Source organism: Ovis aries, chromosome 2 (assembly GCF_016772045.2).
Source record: "Ovis aries strain OAR_USU_Benz2616 breed Rambouillet chromosome 2, ARS-UI_Ramb_v3.0, whole genome shotgun sequence".
Lineage (NCBI taxonomy): Eukaryota > Metazoa > Chordata > Mammalia > Artiodactyla > Bovidae > Ovis > Ovis aries.
In genome coordinates this window covers 215,317,427-215,343,481 of record NC_056055.1, presented here as the reverse complement: position 1 = coordinate 215,343,481, position 26,055 = coordinate 215,317,427, and the positions used below count along the sequence as shown (strand labels likewise).

Here is a 26,055-nt window from a genome sequence, read left to right as displayed (position 1 = left end):
TGCTTGGAATGATTTCGATTTTTTTGAATTTATCAAGTTTAGATTTATGGCCCAGGATGTGATCTATCCTGGAGAAGGTTCCATGAGCACTTGAAAAAAGGTGAAATTCATTGTTTTGGGGTGAAATGTCCTATAGATATCAATTAGGTCTAACTGATCTAATGTATCATTTAAAGTTTGCGTTTGTTGATTTTCTGTTTAGTTGATCTGTCCATAGGTGTGAGGGGATATTAAAGTCTCCCACTATTATTGTGTTATTGTTGATTTCCTCTTTCATACTTGTTAGCATTTGTCTTACATATTGCGGTGCTCCTATATTGGGTACATATATGTTTATAATTGTTATATCTTCTTCTTGGATTGATCCTTTGATCATTATGTAGTGGCCTTCTTCGTCTCTTTTCACAGCCTTTGTTTTAAAGTCTATTTTATTGGATATGAGTATTGCCACTCCTGCTTTCTTTTGGTCTCTATTTGCGTGGTATATCTTTTTCCAGCCCTCCATTTTCAGTCTGTATGTGTCCCTTGTTTTGAGGTCAGTCTCTTGTAAGCAGCATATAGAGGGGTCTTGTTTTTGTATCCATTCGGCCAGTCTTTGCCTTTTGGTTGGGGCGTTCAACCCATTTACGTTTAAGGTAATTATTGATAAGTATGATCCCATTACCATTTTCTTTATTGTTTTGGGTTCAGGTTTATACACCCTTTCGTGTTTCCTGTCTAGAGAATATCCTTTAGAATTTGTTGGAGAGCTGGTTTGGTGGTGCTGAATTCTCTCAGCTTTTGCTTGTCTGTAAAGCTTTTGATTTCTCCTTCGTATCTGAATGAGATCCTTGCTGGGTACAGTAATCTGGGCTGTAGGTTATTGTCTTTCATCACTTTAAGTATGTCTTGCCATTCCCTCCTGGCCTGAAGAGTTTCTATTGAAAGATCAGCTGTTATCCTTATGTGAATCCCCTTGTGTGTTATTTGTTTTTTTTCCCTTGCTGCTTTTAATATTTGTTCTTTGTGTTTGATCTTTGTTAATTTGATTAATATGTGTCTTGGGGTGTTTCGCCTTGGGTTTATCCTATTTGGAACTCTCTATGTTTCTTGGACTTGGGTATCCACTCATTTTTAGATTATTTTCCCATACAGGTCATTGCAGACTGCTGAGTAGAGTTCCCTGTACTATACACAAGGTCTTTATTAGCTATCAATTTTATATATAGTAGTGCATATATGTCAGTCCCAATCTCTCAATTTATTCCCCCTTTACCCCCTGGTAACCATAAGTTTGCTTTCTACATCAATAACTCTTATTTTTATTTTATAGATAAGTTCATTTATACCAACTTTTTAGATTCCACCCATAAGATTTATAATATAATACTTGTCTTTCTCTGTCTGACTGACTTAACCCAGCATGACAATTTCTAGAACAGCCAAAGCAATTTTAGGGGAAAACAAAAAAAAAGAGCTGAAGGAATCAAGCTCCATGATTTCAGACTATACTACAAAGCTACAGTAATCAAAACAGTATGGTACTGGCACAAAAGAGAAATATAGACCACTGGTCTCCTCTTAATCCTGTAGAGTCTTCTCTCTACTTCTTCTTCTACTTCTCTCTCTCTTCTTCTCTCTCTAGTATCAGGTAGTCCTGCATACCTAACCCAGCCATTACCTAACTACTCTTAGTAAACTCCCTCATAAACCAGGCCACTATTCATTACAGCACCCTCTTATCTGGTACCCTTTCCTACAGATTCTAGATGCTTCAACAACTTATGAACTATAGTCTTTGCCTTTTCAGTTCATACAGGACTGCCACGTTCTTCTCTACCTCCAGCTACATAGAGTTTGGTTTGGAAATTTTCCCAGCCATTGTGATAGTGAAGTTCAACTTATAAATTTTCCCTCTATCATTTGTGTTCTCTGACTTGTGATGCTTTCCAATGCCTAAAAATAATTGCCTCAAATATAGTTTTACAGTGATTTATGAGGAGAAGGCTAGTCTGGCACAAGATACTCCATCAGGGCCAGAAGCAGAAGCAGTAAAAAAAAAATAATTTTCCCCTATTTTTCTCTAAAAGTAATTTATACAATTTTCTATTCTATATTTTTTTCTTGATCTTTTCATCAACATTTTAGTTTATGAAAATTACCATACCATGTATTCACTCATGCTAAATAATTACTCAAATGAATAACTTGAGTTCTGACAAGACTGAGAAATCACCAAGCAATAATGTTAGTTTTTTCATATTTGAATTTTACCTCTAAATTCAGGAGCATGGTAACCATGCCCTATTTCCATATGCTTCAGTGTTTCTTGAAGTCCAGAAATCTAAAAAGTAAAATCCAAAGGTAAGAGGTTATATGCTAAATGACTCCAAAATGGATTAAAATGCTTAAATACTGATTAAAAATATAGGAAATATTATCTCTCTTGCATTAATTCCTAGGTATTTTAAAATGTTAAATTTTTAAAATTTTCCCTTCTCCAGGGAATCCTCCCAACCCAGGGATCGAACCCAGGGTTGTAGACCCACATTGTAGACAGATGCTTTACTAACTGAGCCACCAGGGAAGTAAAAAATTTAAATATTAATTGCAATAAAAGATAACGTAATTTTAAGTCTAAATTCAAGTTCACAGCAAGAATTAAGTATCTATTATAGGTAAACATTTGAAACATTATTTCACAGCATAGTTTCCTGAACCAAGAATACTTGCCACACACTTTTAATAATAATTATTCAGGTCTCTACTTTGAGTTTTCTCCTCTGCTGAAATTGCTTTACAATAGCCTAATTCATCTTCATATCCATGAAAGATGAGGTAAATATTTCTTGAGAAGTGAATATGAAGAGACTATCACTATCCTAAATACTCTTAGCTCATTTTCCACCCACAAACTCTCCTTGTTTTATTAAACTTATCTTATAGTTAAGAACATTTGTGAGTTTGGTGGCATACTATCTACCTATATTTTCTGAACAATAGATTTAAATTAAAAATTCAACCTTAAAGAGCTGTCTCATCCCTCATATGATTATACCAACAAAAATTATCATGTTTAATTATATACAGATACACATATTTTTCTACTGTCACTGAGTAGCAGTTAATCCTTCCTTCTTTCTTTGTTTTCTTTTTTACTTTATGAACATCTCCTACGATCTAGCACAACAAGATGCCTCAAATGCTCACCCAGGCTCATCTTGTATTTGCTTCGCCCAGACTACTATCAGCTACTTCAAGAAGCACCACTTCTTCTTACAAGATAATAGTATTAGAAACTGCAGTGTCATTATTTCTAGAGCCTCTCAGCAGATAGACCTAGAAATGCATGTATGTATGTGTGTGTATATATATATATATACCCACACATGTATTTTAGAATATTTCCTGAATTGAACCCCATGATCCAAAAAAGATAACATGTAATTTATTATACATATATATGTATATATATATATGTGTATATATATATATATATACTAAAAATAAATTATACTTTATCTTTTTTCAAAAATGGGGCTCTAATTCCAAATTTTGGAGATTTGGGGGAATTTTGTAAAGTTGAAAATAATTAAATTACAGATGTTTCCATAAGATTTAAATAAATTTAAAAGTGACCACATTGTTTATTATCTATCAAAATAATTTAGAAACACATACTTATTAGATCTTGTCATCTCACAGTATAATTTCACTCTTTTACATTATGAACTAAATAGCATTAAAAATTCTACAATCTAACCCTTTTTCATGCAAAGTATTTGAGAAAACTCAGTAAGCTAAATGGCCATTAAGATAAGTTTTTTTAAGGAAATGAAAAGGATTGGGAAGATCTCCTGGAGAATTCCATGGACTGTATGGTTCATGGGGTCACAAAGACTGAGTGACTTTTTCACTTCACTTTCAAGGAAATGACAGTGAATGAGACACAGGTCAGTGAGGTTAGAGATGTTAAGGATCTTACAGATGCTGTGGCCTAAGCCATAGAATAAGCAAGTTATATTAGGTTCACACTCAAAGGAACCACCCAGAACCATGTACGTAAGAGCCAGGAATATAACCAAATCAGTCACACTCTGCTAGAAAGTGAAGGCCAGGAGGACACCGTGTAGACTCTGGGCCAGTGGATACACAAATGTCCCTTGCACTAGGTGTCATCTGCGAAGAGTGAGAAGAGGAGGCTATTTGAAGACAGAAAATTAATACCGATTGTTATGCTTTAGCTAAATAATCAGTTAATATAACATCCAAGTGCCCTATGTTAAATTCAGAGACTGGATAGTCTTTAATAGCAGGTTATGTTTTATTTCATCTTCAGTGGGAACAGCAGTTCAAAGACAAAATAAGTTGTAGATACAGTTCTTTACACATCTGAATGTGTAAAATTCAACCCTTCCTCAGAGAGAGAATGATTTTAAACATGTTTTTACTTTAGATACATATCAATCATAAGGCAAGTAATTTTACCTTTGCTTAATGTGTAAGAGACAAGACACATATATATAATTACCTGAATGTTCACATGGCTGCTTTTGCAGCACAGCTAGGACTGACTCCTACCACTCTTCATCTTGAGCTTAACTAAACCAGTGGTGAACATTTTAAGAACCAAAGACTGTACACAGCCTAAATATGTCTCAATATGGCCTGATCTAACTTCATATTAGAGACAGGGGAATGAATGGCCATTCAGGAAGTTAACTTATCCCTGATCACAAAGATACTGACTAGAAGATCCAGTGATAGATACAGGTGGTAGATGGAGAAATCAACAATCTGGAGGGGAGTGGAGGCACTTGCCATCATGAGTACTAGAAGGCCCTGATACCCTTGAGTAGTAAAACTTAGTATGAGTGGTCTGTCCTACTAAACACACATGGTCACATGGGAATATATGGCCATGTCAGAGTTCCTCCTGGGAGAAGAATAACAGGAATATGAGCATGAGAACAGGGGGTAAAGGAGAGGAAGGTGGTAGCAAAAGTCTAAGTTGGTTTGTGGCAGGAAAAGCAGCAAGAGCAATCTGAATCTAGCTCATAGTGTTCCTGGCAATGGTAATGTGCCTCCTGTTAGGTGGCTGTAAGAACAGGTTCGATGAAAAGAAGCAAAGAAGTGACGTTCTGAAGATTTGACAATATAGTGCCATAAAACTGCAAACTATTGTTAAACTCTTTTTAGACAATATTACCATTAATTCATATATTCAAGAACACACAATTAAATTTCGAGCACAAAGGATACAAGTGATGTTCTCATTTTAGTAACTAAAAATTACACTCAAGAAAAGACAATATACATTTGATTAATGTATGCCTTAATAAAATCATTCATGCTTTTGCAACCATTGTGCAAACTTCTGTAGCTTCTAAAAGTTTGGCCAAAAATCAGTATCTCCAGAAAAAAATAGAAGAATGCTAAGCATAGTAGCAGTTTTATACTTTCTAGTCAACTGTTACATATTTTTACCATGACCAAGAAACATTCTGTTTTATTATTCTTGAACTCTATACTAGCTATCCCTCACTCTACCACCCAAGGGCTAGGCCTATACAAAAATACAACAGGAAGAAAAGGGATGTCAATAGGAAAAATAACTGAAAATTGAGTTAGTAACTAGTTGTTTCAAATATTCATTTAGGAGGAAACTGCATGGAGGCTCTATTCATCATCTCATCTGTTTCACAACAACATTAAAAGATAGGTCATTATGGCTCTATGTTATGTATGAAAAATTTGCATTTAAAGTGTTTAGGTAAGGTCCAGGTTTACAGCCATCATAGATGGCATTTAAAACCCAGTCTAAGATTTGTTAAGTTTTAATGGCTCAGGTTTTCCCTCTAACAATATTTTAATAATCTCCTAAAAAGTTATATTTTCATTAAGTAATTTTAATTCAATAATAATCTTTATATTTTTAAAGTGGATAAAATATTTTCCTGGATGTTTCCAAATGAATCATTTTTACATGACAATTGGTGAAAATCATTTAAAATTTAACTCAGAAACAAAAACCAATATTTCTGATAATGTTATAAAAAAAATAAATGGTTAAATATCATTTTCAGGTAGCCTGGATGGTCTCTTTACCTGTCCTATTGCTCTGTCCCTTTCCAAAGAGGTCAGCATTTTCTGCTTCAGTAAAGCATGGTGCTTTTCATGTAATACTCTTATAGCTGGTTCATATGATGCATAATGCAACTTCAACCTATGGAAAATAAAGGGCATCATGAAGGGTAATAGCAGAGAAGGCAATGGCACCCCACTCCAGTACTCTTGCCTGGAAAATCCCATGGATGGAGGAGCCTGGTGGGCTGCAGTATGGGGTCGCTAAGAGTTGGACACGACTGAGTAACTTCACTTTTGCTTTTCACTTTTATGCATTGGAGAAGGAAATGGCAACCCACCCCAGTGTTCTTGCCTGGAGAATCCCAGGGACAGGGGAGCCTGGTGGGCTGCCATCTATGGGGTCGCACAGAGTCGGACACAACTGAAGCGACTTAGCAGCAGCAGCAGCAGCAGTAACAGCAAAGGGTAATTGAACTAAATCAGTGATTTCCACTTAACATTATGAACCTCTTTTCTCCTATTTTTTGCATTTGAATGAAAAGTGAAAACCATATAAAGGTCAATACAACAAAGCCAAGAAGTATAAGAAGTATTATTTGTCATGCAGCTTCCCAGCAACCTGGCTGGAGGTGGGAGAGTCACCTTTCTCTTGAGTTGGTTAGTTCTCTATTTCCTTTTGCTCTATTCAAGTATGCACCCAGAAGTCACTGCCATTCATTGACAGAAAAGAAAATTTCAGTTTATTTAATTCAAAAACAATTTTCAACAAGACAAGGGCTACAAACAATGGATGATTAAACAAAGTGTTATTCACATCAAAATTAAGGATGGTCTTGAAAACAAGTATGAATAACCTCATATTAAGAAAATTAAGTACTTTATCCCTTTGTATATATTCTACAATATGTTTATTGAATATTATGCTATCTATTTTGCTCGGACATTGTATTAGGCACTTTTATTATCACAGTTTTCACAGATAAGAAACAGAATTACAATGAGCACACAAATGTAAGTGGCGGAGCCACGTTTCCAATGTTTATTTGATTTCAAAATCCAAGCTCTTTTCATTACATTGTACTATTTCTTAATCAATGTTTTGTTAAGAGGAAAACAGACCATTTCTTTTTTTTCTGAATTTTTATGGACTTGGAACAATTTTATGAACCAAAAACACACAAAAATAAGGCCAATATATGAGACCAAAAGAATAGATTAAGTCAATGACTTAATGACTCTCACACTCTCAAGGTCTTTTTTCCCCACCAAGTTAATGCAGTCTCTCTCTTATTAAAGTGGTATTTATTTCTACAGGGATTCAATTAAGAAAAATCAGAAAAATGCTAATTTCTAACATACTGCTAACTTGAAAGTATATTGATTCTGAAGCTCCACAGGATAGACTATAATTAAGAAATCATAATAGCCACAATGACCATAACCACTCCAAAATACAGCAGTTATCATGACCATCCCAAAGTCATGTTGTTCAAATGTGGCTATTTAAATTTAAGCTTAAATTAATTACAATTTTTTTAACATTACAAACAATCATTTTAATCACCATGCTTGTTCCACGTCAGCCCACCCACCTTTCTTTTTTTTTTTTAGTTTTTTATTTTTTAAATTTTAAAATCTTTAATTCTTACATGCTAAATAAACATCAGAAATCTAATTCATCAGTTGTACTAGCCACTTTGAAAGTGCTTAGTAGAGGATGTGACTAGTGACTATCATATGGGACAGTGTAGATATAAATTATTAATAACATAACAGAAAGTGCCATTGGGCAGCACTCCCTCGAACAAGTAAAGGAGAATTTTAGTTACAAATTATAAATTTTTATTTTGAGCAGAAAGTGGTCAGGGGTAGTCAGCTGCTTCTGCACTTTACTCTCCATGCTTAAGAATTTTGTGAATATTGTCATGTTCCTCCAATGATCTGGTGCCTTTGCACAGCATGCTGACCCCACTCTTTCACTCTGTTAACTCATGTGTTATAATTCATTTACTTTACATATAGGTTCCTGAACCCTCTCACTCTCCAGTCTGACTCAGGTGACAACTTCTTGGCTGGCATAGCAACAAACAATATATTTCACTATATTTCTGCTTAGCTACTCTCCCATCACACACCTTAATAATCCCTGGGAATCCTAAGAGCAAGGTCCTAAATTTGTTCATCTTTCTATTTCAAACACATGGTATAGAGCCTGGCACAGAGTAAATGCTCAATACTCAATGAATAACTTTACTTGGAACATCCTTCTATAGCCAAATTGCTTTAAATTAATTAAATAATTATTTAATAAACAGGCCAACAAATATCAGCAGCTTACCTTTTGAGGTCATTAATTAATTTGTTTTTCTCCTGGACTATTCTCTTGTGGTGCATTCGATGAAAATCACGTTCTTTCTGAGTTTTCAGCAAGTCTTCTCTGGCCTTGCTATAAAAATAAAAATAACAACCACCTTAAAATTCAGTGCTATTCTCCTCTGAAAAAATATTTATTTATCTGTTCTAATCCAGTATGAAAGTGAAAGAGGAAAGTGAGAAAGATGGCTTAAAGCTCAACATTCAGAAAACTAAGATCATAGCATCTGATCCCATCACTTCATGGCAAATAGATGGAGAAACAGTGGAAACAGTGGCTGACTTTATTTTTCTGGGCTCCAAAATCACTGCAGATGGTGATTGCAGCCATGAAATTAAAAGATGCTTACTCCTTGGAAGGAAAGTTATGGCCAACCTAGACAGCATATTAAAAAGCAGAGACACTACTTTGTCAGCAAAGGTCCGTCTAGTCAAGGCTATGATTTTTCCAATAGTCATGTATGGATGTGAGAGTTGGACTATAAAGAAAGCTGAGTACCAAAGAATTGATGCTTTTGAGCTGTGGTGTTGGAGAAGACTCTTGAGAGTCCCTTGGACTGCAAGGAGATCCAACCAGTCCATCCTAAAGGAGATCAGTCCTGAGTGTTCATTGGAAGGACTGATGTTGAAGCTGAAACTCCAATACACTGGCCACCTGATGCAAACAGCTGACTCATTTGAAAAGACTCTGATGCTGGGAAAGATTGAAGGCAGGAGGAGAAGGGAACAACAGAGGATGACATGGTTGGATGGCATCACCAACTCAATGGACATGAGTTTGAGTGAACTGCGGGAGTTGGTGATGGACAGGGACCTGAGGTGCTGCAAAAGAATCAGACATGACTGAGCGATTGAACTGAACTGAACTGAATCCAGTACTGCATAATTCAAAAGATAATTTAAAATAAAAAATTCCACTATAATTTTCACTGAAATATCCCTACCAACATAACATATATGGGGATGGGGGATGAACAAGCTAAAACCTGTAGTTTCAAAAATATCAGTCATTCACATTTCATTTAAATAAAGAAAATAAAAGGTATTTTTCCACAATAACTTACAATCCATCTATTATCAAAGACAATATGTTTACAAGATTGAAATATATACAAAATAGAATAATTCAAAATAATTACAAATGAACTAAAAGACTTAAATGTAATTCTGAACTTGCTTGAATACATGCTTAAGTGGGTTACTTAGTTCTGATATTTGTAAAAAAAAAAAAAATATATATATATATATAAATGCTAGAAAAATCAAGATTTCATTCTTATAAGGCATGTGAAAAGCCTACACCACCTACAGATCATATTACATATTACAAATAACTGGTAACTTAATGAGAAAAGTCTCCAGTGTCAGTGCTATGACACAGAAGCATTCTTCAACTAAATGTATCTTCTGCAGATCCCTGGCATAAAGGTAGCAAGAGTATTCTTTTTAATCTGAAGTCACATGCGAAGAAAATTAATGGGAATTTTTTATCCACCACTACTCTATAAGTCAATTTCAATACAACAGTGTAAAGTATAATTTATAATAGAAAAATAATTATCTAAAAGTCTTAGTTAACTGACAAAGTGCTACTGCATTGAGATTCTCACATTCTAAAAAATGGATGGACTGAATTAGAGTACTGACAGCTCACAAAAGGTTCAGAATGGAATAAATCTACCTCTCATATTTTAAAATTCAGATTCACATGAAATAAATGGGTGCAATAGATTTCTTCTTTAGGACCTATGTGAGAACAATCATTGAGGAACGGTGGCTGGGAAGCTGCCAAAGTGGTATGAGTTTAGGTTTTCAGACTTGTGATGGCACATATTATTATGATTAATAAGACTTCTTACTACAAAATCAAGTCACACACAGAATATGGTAAAAGTGTTGTTTTCCATTCTTCCATGTTTCCTTCTTTGTCCCCACCGTCTCCCGCTGATTAGGGATTACCTGTATTATTCTTCATTCTACTGTCAATGTTGTAGTTTTGATCACATGTAAATAAACAATGGGTCACAGTACTTCATAGTCTAACCATCTGACCCTCAACTTCATGTCCATGCCAATAATCTTAAAGGCATACATGCAAATGTTGATTAAAATATTCAGACTTGAAAAATCATCTGTGGAATAGCCCAACTACTAGAAAAATTATTTATTCTTTCCAGGTTTTAACTGTGTGTATATGTAAGTGAAGATGGGGGGGGAAAAAAGGGAGAATTCCTCTGCCACTAAAATGTGCCTAACACTGACTAGAGTGGAGAGTGAAAAGGAAGAGAGAGTTTAAGTAGAGTGGAAAAGATAAATGGCTGAGTTGATATTTTGTTTTGAAAGCACAAGAACAACACCTGAATCCTCACTCATTTTAAAGAAAAGTGTTTAAAGTGTCTTATATGCTATATGACACAAAAAATATTCAATAAAATTTCTGTAATTGTTATCACTATTATCATGATATTATTTATCATTTAGTATAGTAGAACAGATATATTCAATTCCTCTAATAGTTACATGTATCTACCTAAAATACAGGGTACACCAGTTGTTAAATATGCTCTAATGAATAAAAAATATCAAGATATATGATTATTAGTAACACTGTATATCTTTATAAATGAATTTAAACTTTATAAACATTTAGTTTGACTCTACTAACAGTTAGAAGTGGACATGGAAAAACAGACTGGTTCCAAATAGGAAAAGGAGTACATCAAGGCTGTATATTGTCATCCTGCTTATTTAATTTATATGCAGAGTACATCATGAGAAACGCTGGGCTGGAAGAAGCACAAGCTGGAATCACGATTACTGGGAGAAATATCAATAACCTTAGATATGCAGATGACACCACCTTTACGGCAGAAAGTGAAGAGGAACTAAAAGCCTCTTGATGAACGTGAAAGTGGAGAGTGAAAAAGTTGGCTAAAGCTCAACATTCAGAAAACGAAGATCATGGCATCTGGTCCCATCACCTCATGGCAAATAGATGGGGAAAAAGTGGAAATAGTGTCAAACTGTATTTTGGGGGGCTCCAAGATCACTGCAGATGGTGATTGTAACCATGAAATTAAAAGACGCTTACTCCTTAGAAGGAAAGTTATGACCAACCTAGATGGCATATTGAAAAGCAGAGATATTACTTTGCCAACAAAGGTTCGTCTAGTCAAGGCTATGGTTTTTCCAGCGATCATGTATAGATGTGAGAGTTGGACTGTGAGGAAAGCTGAGTGCCAAAGAATTGATGCTTTTGAGCTGTGGTGTTGGAGAAGACTCTTGAGAGTCCCTTGGATTGCAAGGAGATCCAACCAGTCTATTCTAAAGGAGATCAGTCCTGAGTGTTCATTGGAAGGACTGATGTTGAAGCTGAAACTCCAGTACTTTGGCCACCTGATGTGAAGAGCTGACTCATTTGAAAAAGATTCTGATGCTGGGAAAGGTTGAGGGCAGGAGGAGAAGGAGACAACAGAGGATGAGATGGCTGGATGGCATCACCAACTCAATGAACATGAGTTTGAGTGAACTCCGGGAGTTAGTGATGGACAGGAGGCCTGGCATGCTGCAATTCATGGGGTTTAAAGAGTCAGACACAACTGAGCAACTGAACTGAACTGAACTGAACTACTAAAAGCTGTCTTATTTTCAACAACTTAATTTATTACTTAATGAGCTTATATATTTTTTATCTTATCTGAAATGTAAACCATAATGGGTTAAAAAAAAAAAAACAGAAAAATAATGCTGAAAGTTTCTTGGGCAGAACCACAAATGTGTAGCATTGCATTAACTCACTTCTCAAATACACATTTTAAGTCCTACTGTACTCATCCCAGGAAAGAAAGCATAGGAACTGACTGAAGTATTGGACCTTAAAGCCTTTCTGACCATTAAATTGGTTTTCAGAGACTTGCTTTCTGTTTGCAAAAATGAAGTCTACTCAGTAAAACAATTTAAACTCACTTCATGGTGATGCTTTTCCTATTATGAACTTTCTGCTGCCCAACTGCTTAATAAAAGAAAAATAGAAGTTGTACTAAAAAATAAAGTTTGAAATAATCATATATGCAATTAATATTTAAACTATCTAGTATTTTTTTCATTATATTAGTAGAACATCTTTGTGTTTAAAAGAAAAATTTTATTAAGAAAGATACAAAATATAGAAATTCTATTTCAAGTACAATGAACTTGATATTCGGTGAAACATTCTATTTAGATTTATTCATAAAGAACATACTACTTAAATGCTTTTTCTTAATGAGATAACAGAATAACTATTTAACTTACCCATTTCAGGAAAGCAGCAAATCAAAATATATAAATAAAATATAAAATAGCAAGATACTCATAGGTTTCACACTATAAAAGACCTGTCCCCAAAACTCCATGTTTAACATATAAATATAATTTAATAGTGTATGTAAAAAGTTATTTTTAGTTTTAATGCTCCCAGTAAAATAATTTTTATTAACTGAATAGCTTTAACTAAGTATTTTGGAGTGAACATTTAATAGTGGATTTGTTGAGTTATTGTTTCCATTATTTGGCAAAAGGTACCATATAAACATTTTCTGATTTCCATGCACCAATCAAAGTAGGCCATCTTTGTTGTGTATTTTTTCTCACATGTAAACTTGAATCAAAGTGATTTTTGATAACAGTACAATTATCAACTATTTTATTCTCTTCAATTGGTTAGAAATAAATTAGTTTAACCCACTATAATTAATATTGGAATAATTGTCAGATGGTAAAAATGCCACATAACTATATTAGATTCAAACTTTCATTATATTCTTAACCAATAAAAGATAGGGATACACCCATCTCTGGAAAAAATACCTTCTTAATTTAACAAGCAATTACCTAAACACTAAAGCATGAAATTTCATGGGTCCCATTATTATCCTTATCCACAGTGTGTGTTTCTGAAAGTCATTAAATTAAATAGGTCTTCAGAAAAGCTGGGTACTCTCTGACCTTTCATAGAAGTGTATTTTGCAAGGGAAATTAGGGTCCATTAGTAAAGCACCTAATGTTTTCTTAACATTAGTAGCCATTAATTTTCCTTATGTCCATATTTTCTGACAGAAGATAAAATCAAGCATTTCATGAATTTTAAAATGGTAGATTTTTATCTTCTATTTAGTAGTTCCAGTCAGTATCATTCCTGCTTAATCTTTCAGTTCAGTTCAGTTGCTCAGTCATGTCCGACTCTTTGTGATCCCATGAGTCGCAGCATGCCAGGCCTCCCTGTCCATCACCAACTCCCAGAGTTCACTCAGACTCACGTCCATCGAGTCAGTGATGCCATCCAGCCATCCCATCCTCTGTCATCCCCTTCTCCTCCTGCCCACAATCCCTCCCAGCATCTGAGTCTTTTCCAATGAGCCAACTCTTCGCATGAGGTGGCCAAAGTACTGGAGTTTCACCTTTAGCATCATTCCTCCCAAAGAAATCCCAGGGCTGATTTCCTTCAGAATGGACTGGTTGGATCTCCTTGCAGTCCAAGGGACTCTCAAGAGTCTTCTCCAACACCACAGTTCAAAAGCATCAATTCTTCAGTGCTCAGCCTTCTTCACAGTCCAACCCTCACATCCATACATGACCACAGGAAAAACCGTAGCCTTGACTAGATGGACCTTAGTCAGCAAAGTAATGTCTCTGCTTTTGAATATGCTATCTAGGTTGGTCTTAACTTTTCTTCCAAGGAGTAAGTGTCTTTTAATTTCATGGCTGCAATCACCATCTGCAGTGATTTTGGAGCCCCCCAAAATAAAGTCTGACACTGTTTCCACTGTTTCCCCATCTATTTCCCATGAAGTGATGGGACCAGATGCCATGATCTTCATTTTCTGAATGTTGAGCTTTAAGCCAACTTTTTCACTCTCCACTTTCATTTTCATCAAGAGGCTTTTTAGTTCCTCTTCACTTTCTGCCATAATGGTGGTGTCATCTGCATATCTGAGGTTATCGATATTTCTCCATAAACCTTTCTCGTCTGCATTGTATTTTCTTAACATAAAAGCCCAACAAAGGAAGACAGTATTTTAAATGAGCAAGACTTAACTCCAGAGGAAGTTATTTAAATTACCATCATAAAAGGGAAAGGATGCCTGCTCCTAAGGAATACTATGAAAGAGGCAAAAATCATCAATCAACTACTCAAAAAATTATTAGAAACTTAACTAAAGAGCCAAAATGTTAAAAACATACATTCACATAAGCCCTCATATTTGTCAGGCACAGCTGCAAACCTGAGTATATACTGAGCACAAGATAATTCCCTATTATATGGAGCTCATAACGTAACAAAAAGTGAATATATTAGATAATTAGATGTAAAAGGCACAAATATCAAGCTTTTTCACAAATATACAGTATTTAAGATAATCTAATAACTGGAATGAGATATACAAATAGAACACTAAATGAGATATACAAATAGAACACTAAAACATATGAATATATCAATCCATCCCCCTAAAATGTATGGATATGAAAATATCTGTGTATACTCACACATACACATTCTTCCCAAATTTTAACAGATTGAACTCAATCTTAATCCTAATGCCACCCCAGTCTTTCAATAAAAACTGACGAAGTGAATCTAAAATTTGTATGAAAATACAGGATCTAGAATAGCTAAATAATCTTTAGAAAAGAAAAACAAAGTTGGAAGAGTAATCTATCTGACTTTAAGAACTTAAACTTGCAGCAATCAAGAGTGTGGAATTAGCATAAGGATAAACAAATAGGTGAATGGAACAGAAAATAGAAACTGACCCACAATTATAGAGTGAAATTAATTTTCAACAAAAATGCCAAAGAAATTCAGTGAAGAATAAAAACTCTTTCTAAGAATGGTTATGGAATAATGAATACCTATTGAAAAGAAAATTAATCTCTAGCTCCTACCTCACAGAATGTACAAAAATTAAAGTAGGCTGAAAATACAAGTTCTAAATTTTTTTTTTAAGTTCTAGACTTTTGAAGGTTTTAAAAGAAAAGAGAATATATCTTTAACCTGGAAGTAGGCAATGGTATCTTAGCCAAAATATCAAAAGCAGTATTCTAAAAAAGATAAATTAAGACTTTATCAAAATTTAAAACATCCAAAGACACCATTAAGAAATTAAAGAATTGAGCCATAAACTAGGAAAAATATTCAAAATATTCTGACAAAGGATTTGTATCCAAAACATATAAATAACTCTTAAAACTCACAAATAGAACAATTGATGTAACAGAAAAAAAACAGGCAAAAGACTTACACAGAAAGCATCATATTCAAAATATTCTGACAAAGGATTTGTATCCAATATACAAAGAACTCTTACAACTCACAAATAGGACAACTAATGCAAAAAAAAAAAAAAAAATAGCAGGCAAAAGACTTAGAAAGCAGGATGGATGAATGGCCAATAAGCACAAAAAAATGTTATCAGTATCATTAGTCATCAGGAAAATGAATATCAAAACTACAATAAGTTGCCATTATACAACCACTAAAATGGCTGAACTTTAAAAGCCTGACAAAACTCAATGTTGGTGATACTGTGAAGCAATTAGAGCTCTCATATATTTCTTTTGAGAATGTAAAATGACTCAACTTGAATGCTGGAAAATGGACTAGTAGTTTCTTAAACGTCTACCCTTTATAAAATTACATTCTCAAACCTGTCAATCCTAAAGGAAATCAACCCGGAATATTCATTGAAAGAACTGATGCTGAAGCTGAAGCTCCAATACTTTGGCCACCTGATACGAAGAGTCAACTCATTGGAAAAGACTCTGATGCTGGGAAAGATTGGAAGCAAAAAGGAGAAGGGGGTAGCAGAGGATGAGATGGTTAGATACCATCACCGACTCAATGGACATGAATTTGAGCAAACTCTGGGAGACAGTGGAGGACAGGGAAGCCTGGCATGCTGCAGTCCATGGGATCACAAAGAAACATGACTTAGCGACTAAACAAGTTTTTACCAAAAACAAAGAAAACACACTTTCACAAAAAGACTTGTACACAAATGTTCATAAAAGTATCATTCACAATAACTATAGCTGGAAACAATTCAATAGAAAAAGGGTAATAAATAAATTCTGGTATACACTATACAATAGGACACTACTTAGCAATAAATAATCCAGATATCATCACCGACTCAATGGACATCATTTTGAGAAAACTCTGAGAGACAGTGGAGGACAGGGAAGCCTGTCGTGCTGCAGTCCATGGGGTTGCAAACAGTTGGACACAACTGAGCAACTGAACTGAACTAGCAATAAAAGGGAACAAATTACTCATAAATAAAAATAACACAGATAAATTTTACAGACTTTAGATGAGCAGAAGGAGCCAAACACAAAGAAATGAACACTCTGTGATTCCACTTATAAAGTTCTCCAACTGGCGAAACTAATCCAAAGTGGAAAATAATATCAGAACATTAATTGCCAGGGCAGGGAATGACAAAGAAGGGACACAAAAGAAATCTCTGGATAGACAGCAATGCTCTGTATTATGAGTTGGGAGGTTATAAGACTGTCTGTCTGGATGGCTCCATCTCTCTTTGTAAAACATCACCTCTGCTCTCCCATAGAACTGCTCTCTGGTTTCCAACCAGGAAAACAGTTAAAAATAAATCTCATCATTCTGGAAAATAAAAATTCCCCCAGGTATCAAAGTCCAACAACAACAACAAAAAAAAGACTTCATTTGTTTGTCAAAATCATGTAGCTAAGATATGCACATTTCAATTTATATAAATTATAACTCAAAAAATGATAAAAATAATAAATGGAATGTGGGGTAGAGTGTGGGGGAAACAAATGAAACAATGGTAGAAAGTTGATAAGTGCTGAAACTATCTGACTGGCTCATGAGGTCCATTATTTTATTTTTGTTTACTTTCTATATGATTGATATTTGTTTAGAATTAAAAACTTCATATATGTAAACAAATAAATAAATTGCCTTATACCTGACTTCTGGAAAAGATACCACTCTTGGGTCTTTCTTCAGCGTTACTGATGCTGCTAATAATAAAGTTGATGAAGATGATAATGCTATTCCACCACTTAATAATACTGTGTACTAGATACAATGCTCATTACACTGTGATGAATAAGACAAGCACAATCTTTATATCTCAGATGTATAAACAAAATGAATGGGAAATAAAACATATGCATATATATATATATATATATATATATATATATATATGTCCACAAACTGTAGTGAGTGTTCTGAAAGGAGGGAAAAAAAGATGTTTTAATATAGAATATTGATTTAATCCTTCTCAAAGTGAAAGTCGCTCAGTCATGTCTGACTCTTTGCAACCCCATGGACTATAGAGTCCATGGAATTCTCCACGTCAGAATACTGGAATGGGTGGCCTTTCCCTAGGGGATCTTCCCACCTGAGGGATCGAACTCAGGTCTCCTGCTTTGCAGGCGGATATTTTACCAGCTGAGCCACTTTACTGAGCACTTATCATGTGACAGATACTGGGTTAAACACTTTAAAATGATGCCCTCAAGGATAATGTCACCCCACTCACATATGTGAAAACTGAGAGAAATTATATTTTTATAGCCAATAAGTGACAGACAGCATGTACTTGTGCTACTCTATCCTTAATACCTGGCCTGATATTATTATCCATCCTGAGTAAAAGTTTGGGGTTAGTAAGTAATGAAGAATTTGATAACAACATGTGTGTTCCTTTCAAGGACCTAATTTTTCCATAAGGAGCTGGTCTGACTTATTATTATGTAGTAACGAGATAAGTCAGCCTATAAGATTATGCAGGATATAATGCTCTCCCTAGTTCGATTATGTCCCTCCATCCAATCTACTTTCCATACAGGAGCCACTTTATATTATTTTTCTCCTCAAAACTATCCATTAGCCTCACATTCCACTTAGAGGAAAAAAAAAAAATTCTAACAAAGGCCTCTACCACTTACCCAATCGATCTAGTCATTATGGTCACCTTACTCATCCTCCAACAAGCTAAGCTGTCTCCAACATAGGTTCTTTGTATTTCCTTTTCCTTCTGCCTGGAATTCCCTTTTCCCAAGTTGACACATGGCCCTCTCCTTCAGTCTTTCCAGATAACTGAGAGGATTTCTCTCACTATCCTGTATAAAGCAGTGTGTCATTTATTTGTCTCCTTTACTTGTGTTCTTTTTCTGCATAGCACCTACTGTCACCTGATTCAACATGTCTGTCAACATCCATGTGTAGTTAGTGGCCATCTCATTGGACAGCACACCTTAGAGAGCGTAAACAGCATGAAGGTAAGCTTGTCTGTGAGGCAGAAGGAGGAGGCAGAAAAGCACATTCTCACAGCATGGGAGGGAGGAGAAGAATGAAAAACAGGGTGCCCACTTGACTAGAACAGTCAGAGTGAAAGCCAAACTGCAGAATATTTAGTACAAGTCCAATGTTGCTTTTAGTAGTAAGACATCCAATTAAGAATAATTGTAATATCTACATCAGGGGGTCTCCAGCCTCTGGGATCCAATGCCTGATGATCTGAGGTGGAGTTAATGTAATAAAACAGAAATAATGTGCACAAAAAAATGTAATGAGCTTGAATCATCCCGAAACCATCCCTCCCACCCTGACAGGTACACTGAAAACTTGTCTTCCACGAAACCACTCCCTGGTGCCTAGAAGGTTGGGAACCAGTCATCTACATTATTAGCAAGAGACACAAAATGCTAGTCAAGATACAAAAGAAAATAAAGTTTTCCAATCAATAAAATCTGTAATTTTTTATTTACCACAGATTGAAGTGAACATCATGGCAGATCAGCTACCAAGTAAAACAAGGTTTATGCTGCTGCTGCTGCTAAGTCGCTTCAGTCGTGTCCGACTCTGTGCGACCCCATAGACGGCAGCCCACCAGGTTCCCCCATCCCTGGGATTCCCCAGGCAAGAATACTGGAGTGGGTTGCCATTTCCTTCTCCAATGCATGAAAGTGAAAAGTGAAAGTGAAAAGTGAAAGTGAATTCGCTCAGTCATGCCCAACTCTTAGCAACCCCATGGGCTGCAGTGTACCAGGCTCCTCCATCCACGGGATTTTCCAGGCAAGAGTACTGGAGTGGGGTGGCATTGCCTTCTCCTCAAGGTTTATGAAATAACGTCTTCACTGTGAAAGATATCTCTAAGTGATATTTTTAGTGTTCATGCAACTAACATTTTTCTGCAAATATGAGAGAGGTCACTTCAATTCTAGACCTCTGAACTTAAAATAATTTGCTGAGGCTGCCCTGGTGGCTCAGTGGCGCAGAATCCGCCTGCCAATGTGGGACACACATGGATTTGATCTCTGATCCAGGAAGATCCCACATGGCACAGAGCAACTAAGCCCATGTGCCACAAGTACTGAGCCTGTGCTCTAGAGCCTGGGAGCTGCAGCTACTGAGCCCATGTACTGCAACTACTGAAGCCCACATGCCCTAGAGACCCTGCACCACAAGAAGAGAAGCCGCTACAATGAGAAGCCCACACTCCTTTCCCTTCAAAACATCTATAAAGTAACTTTCCAAGCAGTTTTGTCCCAAACTTTTTCATATCAATATATAATTGACACATAACATTAAATCAGTTTCAGTTCAGTTCAGTTCAGTCACTCAGTCGTGTCCTACTTTTTGTGACCCCATGAATCGCAGCACGCCAAGCCTCCCAACTCCCTCCCAGAGTTCACTCAGACTCACGTCCATCGAGTCAGTGATGCCATCCAGCCATCTCATCCTCTGTCGTCCCCTTCTCCTGCCCCCAATCCCCCCTAGCATCAGAGTCTTTTCCAATGAGTCAACTCTTCGCATGAGGTGGCCAAAGTACTGGAGTTTCAGCTTTAGCATCATTCCTTCCAAAGAAATCCCAGGGCTGATCTCCTTCAGAATGGACTGGTTGGATCTCCTTGCAGTCGAAGGGACTCTCAAGAGTCTTCTCCAACACCACACTTCAAAAGCATCAGTTTAGCTGTACTGACTGGATGTTTACATAAATTGCAAAATAATCATGATAAGTCTGGTTAACATGCACTACTATACACACAGATATACCATACACCAAATTTTACATCTTAAAAGATAATCTACATTTGCAGCAAATAAGGGAAAGCCTCTGTTCTAAAACTGCCATTGCTTAGAACAGAAAAAAAGACAATTTCTTTTTTTAATTATAGCAACTCAATTATTTTACAGTGAAATATTTTCCCTTTTCATTTCTTCCTCAGGCTTCATCACTGCCAATTTCAAAAATAATAATGATGTGATAATTTTTTAAAATCTAGGGATGACAGCCTTTAGAGATATTGATAATAATAGCTGACATTTTCAAAGCACTTTGTGATTTACACAGCTCTTTAATGTAGACTGTCTTGTTTAATTATCACATTACTCCCTAGGAGTTAATAATATTATGCATAATTATTCCCAGTATAACAATAAGGAAACTGAGTTAATAAGTAGCAGAATATTGGAAGCCAGGTATTTGAACTTTTAATACAGTACTCTTTCCATGGCAAATTTCCTCTAGACAAATATTAAGCTTATACTTATATGATTTTGCTGATTTTTCCAGATACATCACTAAATGCTACCAGTTTAATCAAGATAATATAAAATACATCTGTAACCCGATTCTTTTTACATATTAAATGTTATTATTATTATTAGCATTTGACACTATATTCATCTTGCTTTAAGAAAAAGGCTTAATCTTAAAAAAGTAGACTTTAATGTAAACTCTTTAAAGAGAATCCTATGTTTAGCACTTAATTGTTACTGGGAAAATATCTTCACAAGTCAAACTGAAAAACCTGTGTGATGCGCCTTTGGAGAAAAATCTCCCCAACCTCTTCTGCATCATAAAAAAGTCTTTCCCAATCCAGGGCATGGCCCAGGACTCAGGATCCTGAGAAATGCCATGGAATTCAGTTCTCAGTGGATTAGGGCTGTAATGGATGTTGGGGAAGAGACAGACACGTTCTCACATATGTAAGGAGACCTGCTTATGGTGTATGTCATGTGCTACATGACATGGAGGTCCATCTCCAACAGACCATTAAGGGATACAGAGTGCAAAGACATGTCTCCCATAGAACACAAAGACCTCATGAATCTCCAGACATTTAGTCCTACCTATCCATTTAAGATATGAGAAAACTGAGACCCAAGGATGAGGGTCTGATCCGAGATGTCTGTGTGATCCAAGCCAGTAAGGTCTCAGGCTGAGACTACTGAAGTTGGAGCCAGAGGAGAAGACTGTGAAGATGAACGCCCGGCCAAGGCCAGGACCAGAGGAAAAAGTGTGGGCCCTTGTGTGAAATGTAAGGAAGCCTCCCTCTTGGGGCCTTCCTATACAAATATATCTATGGGAAGAAAGAGGTATGGGGAGAAACTTTCCTCAAATCTGTGGCTACTCCAGTGCTTTCCAGTAAATGCCCTCTATCCCTTAAAAGAGAGAGGAAAAAAAAAAAAAAAAACTGTGTGATGAGACTTACAATTTAGAGCAAACTTGTAGCATGGCAGAGGTAGTTTTGGGAATTTTGTACAAAATGTCAGTCTCCGTTTTCTGAGAAAGCATCCAACAAAACAGGCAATACATGTCATCAAAAAGGGCTGTGAAGCACAATGTGCTTAATATTCATTCAATGATATAAATGTTAAGCATTTATAACGGGTCAAGCAGCTTTCCTTCAGACTTTCCATGTCAGGTAGATTAAACTAAATAAATATTTTCCTTTTCTAGTTTGTGTAAGGTTAATTCTACTGAGTAAGATAGATTTGAGAGATACCATAAGACCACTGAAACTAAAATTATATTTTAGTAAATACATGTAAATCTTAAAAACAGTTACTAATCTGATACTAACCTAGACAGCATATTAAAAAGCAGAGACATTACTTTGCCAACAAAGGTCCATCTAGTCAAGGCTATGGTTTTTCCAGTAGTCATGTACGGGTGTGAGAGTTGGACTATAAAGAAAGCTGAGTGCAGAATTGATGCTTTTGAGCTATAGTCTTGGAGAAGACTCTTGAGAGTCCCTTGGACTGCAAGAAGATCCAACCAGTCCTTCCTAAAGGAGATCAGTCCTTGGTATTCATTGGAAAGAATGATGTTGAAGCTGAAACTCCAATACTTTGGCCACCTGATGCAAACAGCTGACTCATTTGAAAAGATCCTGATGCTGAGAAAGATTGAGGGCAGGAGGAGAAAGGGATGACAGAGGATCAGATGGTTGGATAGCATCACTGACTCAATGTATATGAATTTGGGTGGACTGGGGGTTGGTGATGGACATGGAGGCCTGGCATGCTGCAGTTCATGGGGTCACAAAGAGTCAGACACGACTGAGCAACTGAACTGAAATGAACCTGATATTTTAGTAAACATGAATAAGAGATTTCATTTGAGTGGTATCTATATGAATCATGCTTTTTAACATTAAGTTAATAATTTACACAGATAATAGTTTGTATCATTTTGATTATAGTTATTAAATATAATAGTCAATAAACAACCAGTAATAAAAATGATTATTTCATATTACTGGGACAAATCTCACTGCAGAAAAAAGGCTCTATATATTCAAAAGAAATTAGCAAACTCAAGCAATAATTCAAAGGAGATCAAGATCTGAAACAATATGCACTCTGAAAAATCTGCTGGGTCACATTCCCATTGCATCCATTATGCATCTATACAGAATCATAGTGAGTGTCAGAGGCAAGAGTGCAAACCACTTCTGAGAAATGGAACTGAGAATAGAGAGGATGGTTCTAGTAGCATCATTCTGTGGATTATCGTACACTTCTATCCAAAACCCCAAGTAGTCTATGCATAGATAATATGATGGAGGAGGAAATGGCAACCCACTCCTGTACCCCTGCCTGGAGAATTCCATGGACAGAGGAGCCTAGCAGGCTACCGTCCATGGGATCCACAAGAGTCAGACATGACTGAGTGTCTAACACACACACACAGATAATATGAAGTTTGTATAACTTGCAAAATATAATTTTACAAGTTCATATAATGACTGAATAAACAATCATATACATTATTTTTATTTACTGCCACTTTCCAAAAATAAAAGCTTATTTTAAATGTTTCCTTCCATTTGCAATACAGTCTTGTTTCTTTAAGCTTTTTTACGAAGTTCTTAGAAAAACTACGTTCCTATATGATAGTTCTGTTTATCTGATTTTTTGTTTTAATATTATTCTTTTAACAGAAAAGCCTCTCTTTAAATGTTTAATAAAAATTAATGAACAAAGCATAAACTGACTCTACTCCATATCTAAGTATTGATTTTTCATCTAACATTGTCTTAGATGAGTAGATTCACCTCAAGTCAACACATTCACATATTTGTCTTTGCCAGAAGAACACTGCCCATTTATCTAAATCTGTTTGCCAAAAAATTGCTTGTCTTTCATTAATTTTAGAATGAGAGAAACCTGCAGAGAGATTTGCTTTCTGTTAAGTTTCTCCACTGGGCATAAATTCATGCTACAAAATTACAAAATAACAGTTTTCTTTGGGGAATTTTCAAATACTGAAATTCCTCTACTAAGAGTACACTGGGGCTTCCAGGTGGAACTAGTGGTAAGAAGGAGACATACCTATGCAGGAGACATAAGAGACGCGAGTTCAGTCCCTGGGTTGGGAGGATCCCCTGGAGAAGGAAATGGTAACCTGCTCCAGTATTCCTGCCTGGAAAATTCCATGGACAGAGGAGCCTGGCAGACTACAGTCCATGGGGTTCTTTCTTCCTCTAATTTTTCTATAATATTATTATTTCAGAAATCAGCTTACTCTCATGGGAAAAGATTTCCACAAACCATATCACTTTCAAAATACATAAGGAAGCAAATGAAAGTCAAAGTGTAAAGAACTGGGCTTCCCTGATAGTTCAGTTGGTAAAGAATCCACCTGCAATCCAGAAGACCCCAGTTCAATTCCTGGGTTGGGAAGATCCACTGGAGAAGGGATAGGCTTCCCACTCCAGTATTCTTGGGCTTCCCTTGTGGCTCAGCTGGTAAAGAATCCCCCTGAAATGCAGGAGACCTGGGTTCCCACAGGTAGCAAATGTTACGTAGCACATTAACAACCTCCTGCACAACCCCCCTCTCATCCCACTCTTGATGGTGAATTACAGTTGTGAGAGTTCTGCTCATCTGTTCAATTAAGTTGCTGGTGAAGCCTTTCACATTCTTTCCAACTTGCACTGACATATAATTCAGTTCTCCAGATCTAAAGCTCTGGTGCATAAACCACCATCCATATAGTAGCAAACTCAAGCCTTATTTTCATTTAGTCCAAAATAGAAAAAAAAAAAAAATAACGTACTCAGCTGCTTGTTTATAGTGCTTCAAATCTTTCTTCAAAATTTTGTTCTCATTTTCTAAAAGCATGTTCTGAGTGTAGACATCTGGAACAATCCCACCATCTCTAAGTTCAGTTATTCCCTTCTGTATTAACTCATACCTAGAATAAAATCAAACAAAAGACTTCATATTGTTTCTTTCTACTAAATTGGTTTTACTTATGTACATTTCAAAAAGTTAAGTATAAGGGAATGTTTAGTAATAAGTTCCAATATTACTTTTTAAACTAAAATGTCAATATTCATAATATATTTTTAAAATGAAATGTTAAGTATCATCATGGTGCATAAAATATAGCTTCTATGCTCCAGGCACTAGTCCAGACACTGGTGAAATTAACAAAAATGTCTAAGTCTCTACCTATCTAATGGAGTTTCCATTCTAGTATGGATGGTGACACATTCTATGAATTAAAGCGAGATAAGAAAAACAGACACTAAAGTAGAGAGTGATGTGTTATTTTATCTAAAGTGGCCAGAGAAAGTATAATGGACTATTTGATCAGGGACTTGAAGGAAAAGAGAGACTAAGCCATGTGGATATGTGGGAGAGAAGCAATCTTGGCTGACAGAAAAATATGTGTAAAGGCCCCGAGATAAGGAGGTGTTTGACACGTACAATGTAAAGCAAAAAGTCAGTACATCTGGAGTATCTGGAAATGGAGCCAACTAAGTGAGCAGGAAAGAGAGTAGTGAGAAATAAGTCAGGAAAGACAGCACGGAGCCAGAAACAGGAATGTGATTTTACTCTGAATTAGACCAAAGTCACTGGGAGGCTTTGAGAGATAAGAGACGCTGAACAGATTTATGTTTGATAAGGATTAATCTACCATGTCTTTGAATAAACTGGCTCTAGAGAATAAAAAGTAGAAGCAGAGAGCCTGCTGTAAGAGTTCAGGAGAGAGACTGGTAGATTAGACAAAATTTGGTAGCAGTAGACTGTGAGAAATGGGTCCCTCTGGACATGCTGTGAAGATGAAGTGAACAGAATTCACTTACAGATCAGATATCATGTTTTAGTTAAAAAAGAAAATTGAGGATGACTCCAAGGTTTTTGGCTGAGCCACGGACAGACATTTAGTCAGATGGGAACAAATGAAGTAGGAATTTGGTGTTTAGAGAAATCAAGGAACCGTTTCTATCCATGTTAAATGCACTATGTCTGCGAGGCAATTAAGTGAAAATAAACAT

At 35.9% G+C, this 26,055-nt stretch overlaps 1 protein-coding gene across 3 annotated transcripts in view; it reads right to left on the bottom strand.

Moving 5' to 3' along the window:
* The window catches only part of SPAG16 (sperm associated antigen 16), an 815,445-nt gene that overhangs the window by 742,373 nt on the left and 47,017 nt on the right, over nucleotides 1–26,055 (bottom strand). For all 3 annotated transcript variants that reach the window (XM_060410399.1, XM_042244199.2, XM_060410400.1), the window contains exons 5-8: nucleotides 24,828–24,965; nucleotides 8,405–8,512; nucleotides 6,088–6,205; nucleotides 2,254–2,323 (exon numbers count right to left, since the gene is read on the bottom strand). In XM_060410399.1, the coding sequence (XP_060266382.1) occupies nucleotides 2,254–2,323; nucleotides 6,088–6,205; nucleotides 8,405–8,512; nucleotides 24,828–24,965 (434 nt within the window). The remainder of the gene's footprint in view (nucleotides 1–2,253; nucleotides 2,324–6,087; nucleotides 6,206–8,404; nucleotides 8,513–24,827; nucleotides 24,966–26,055) is intronic.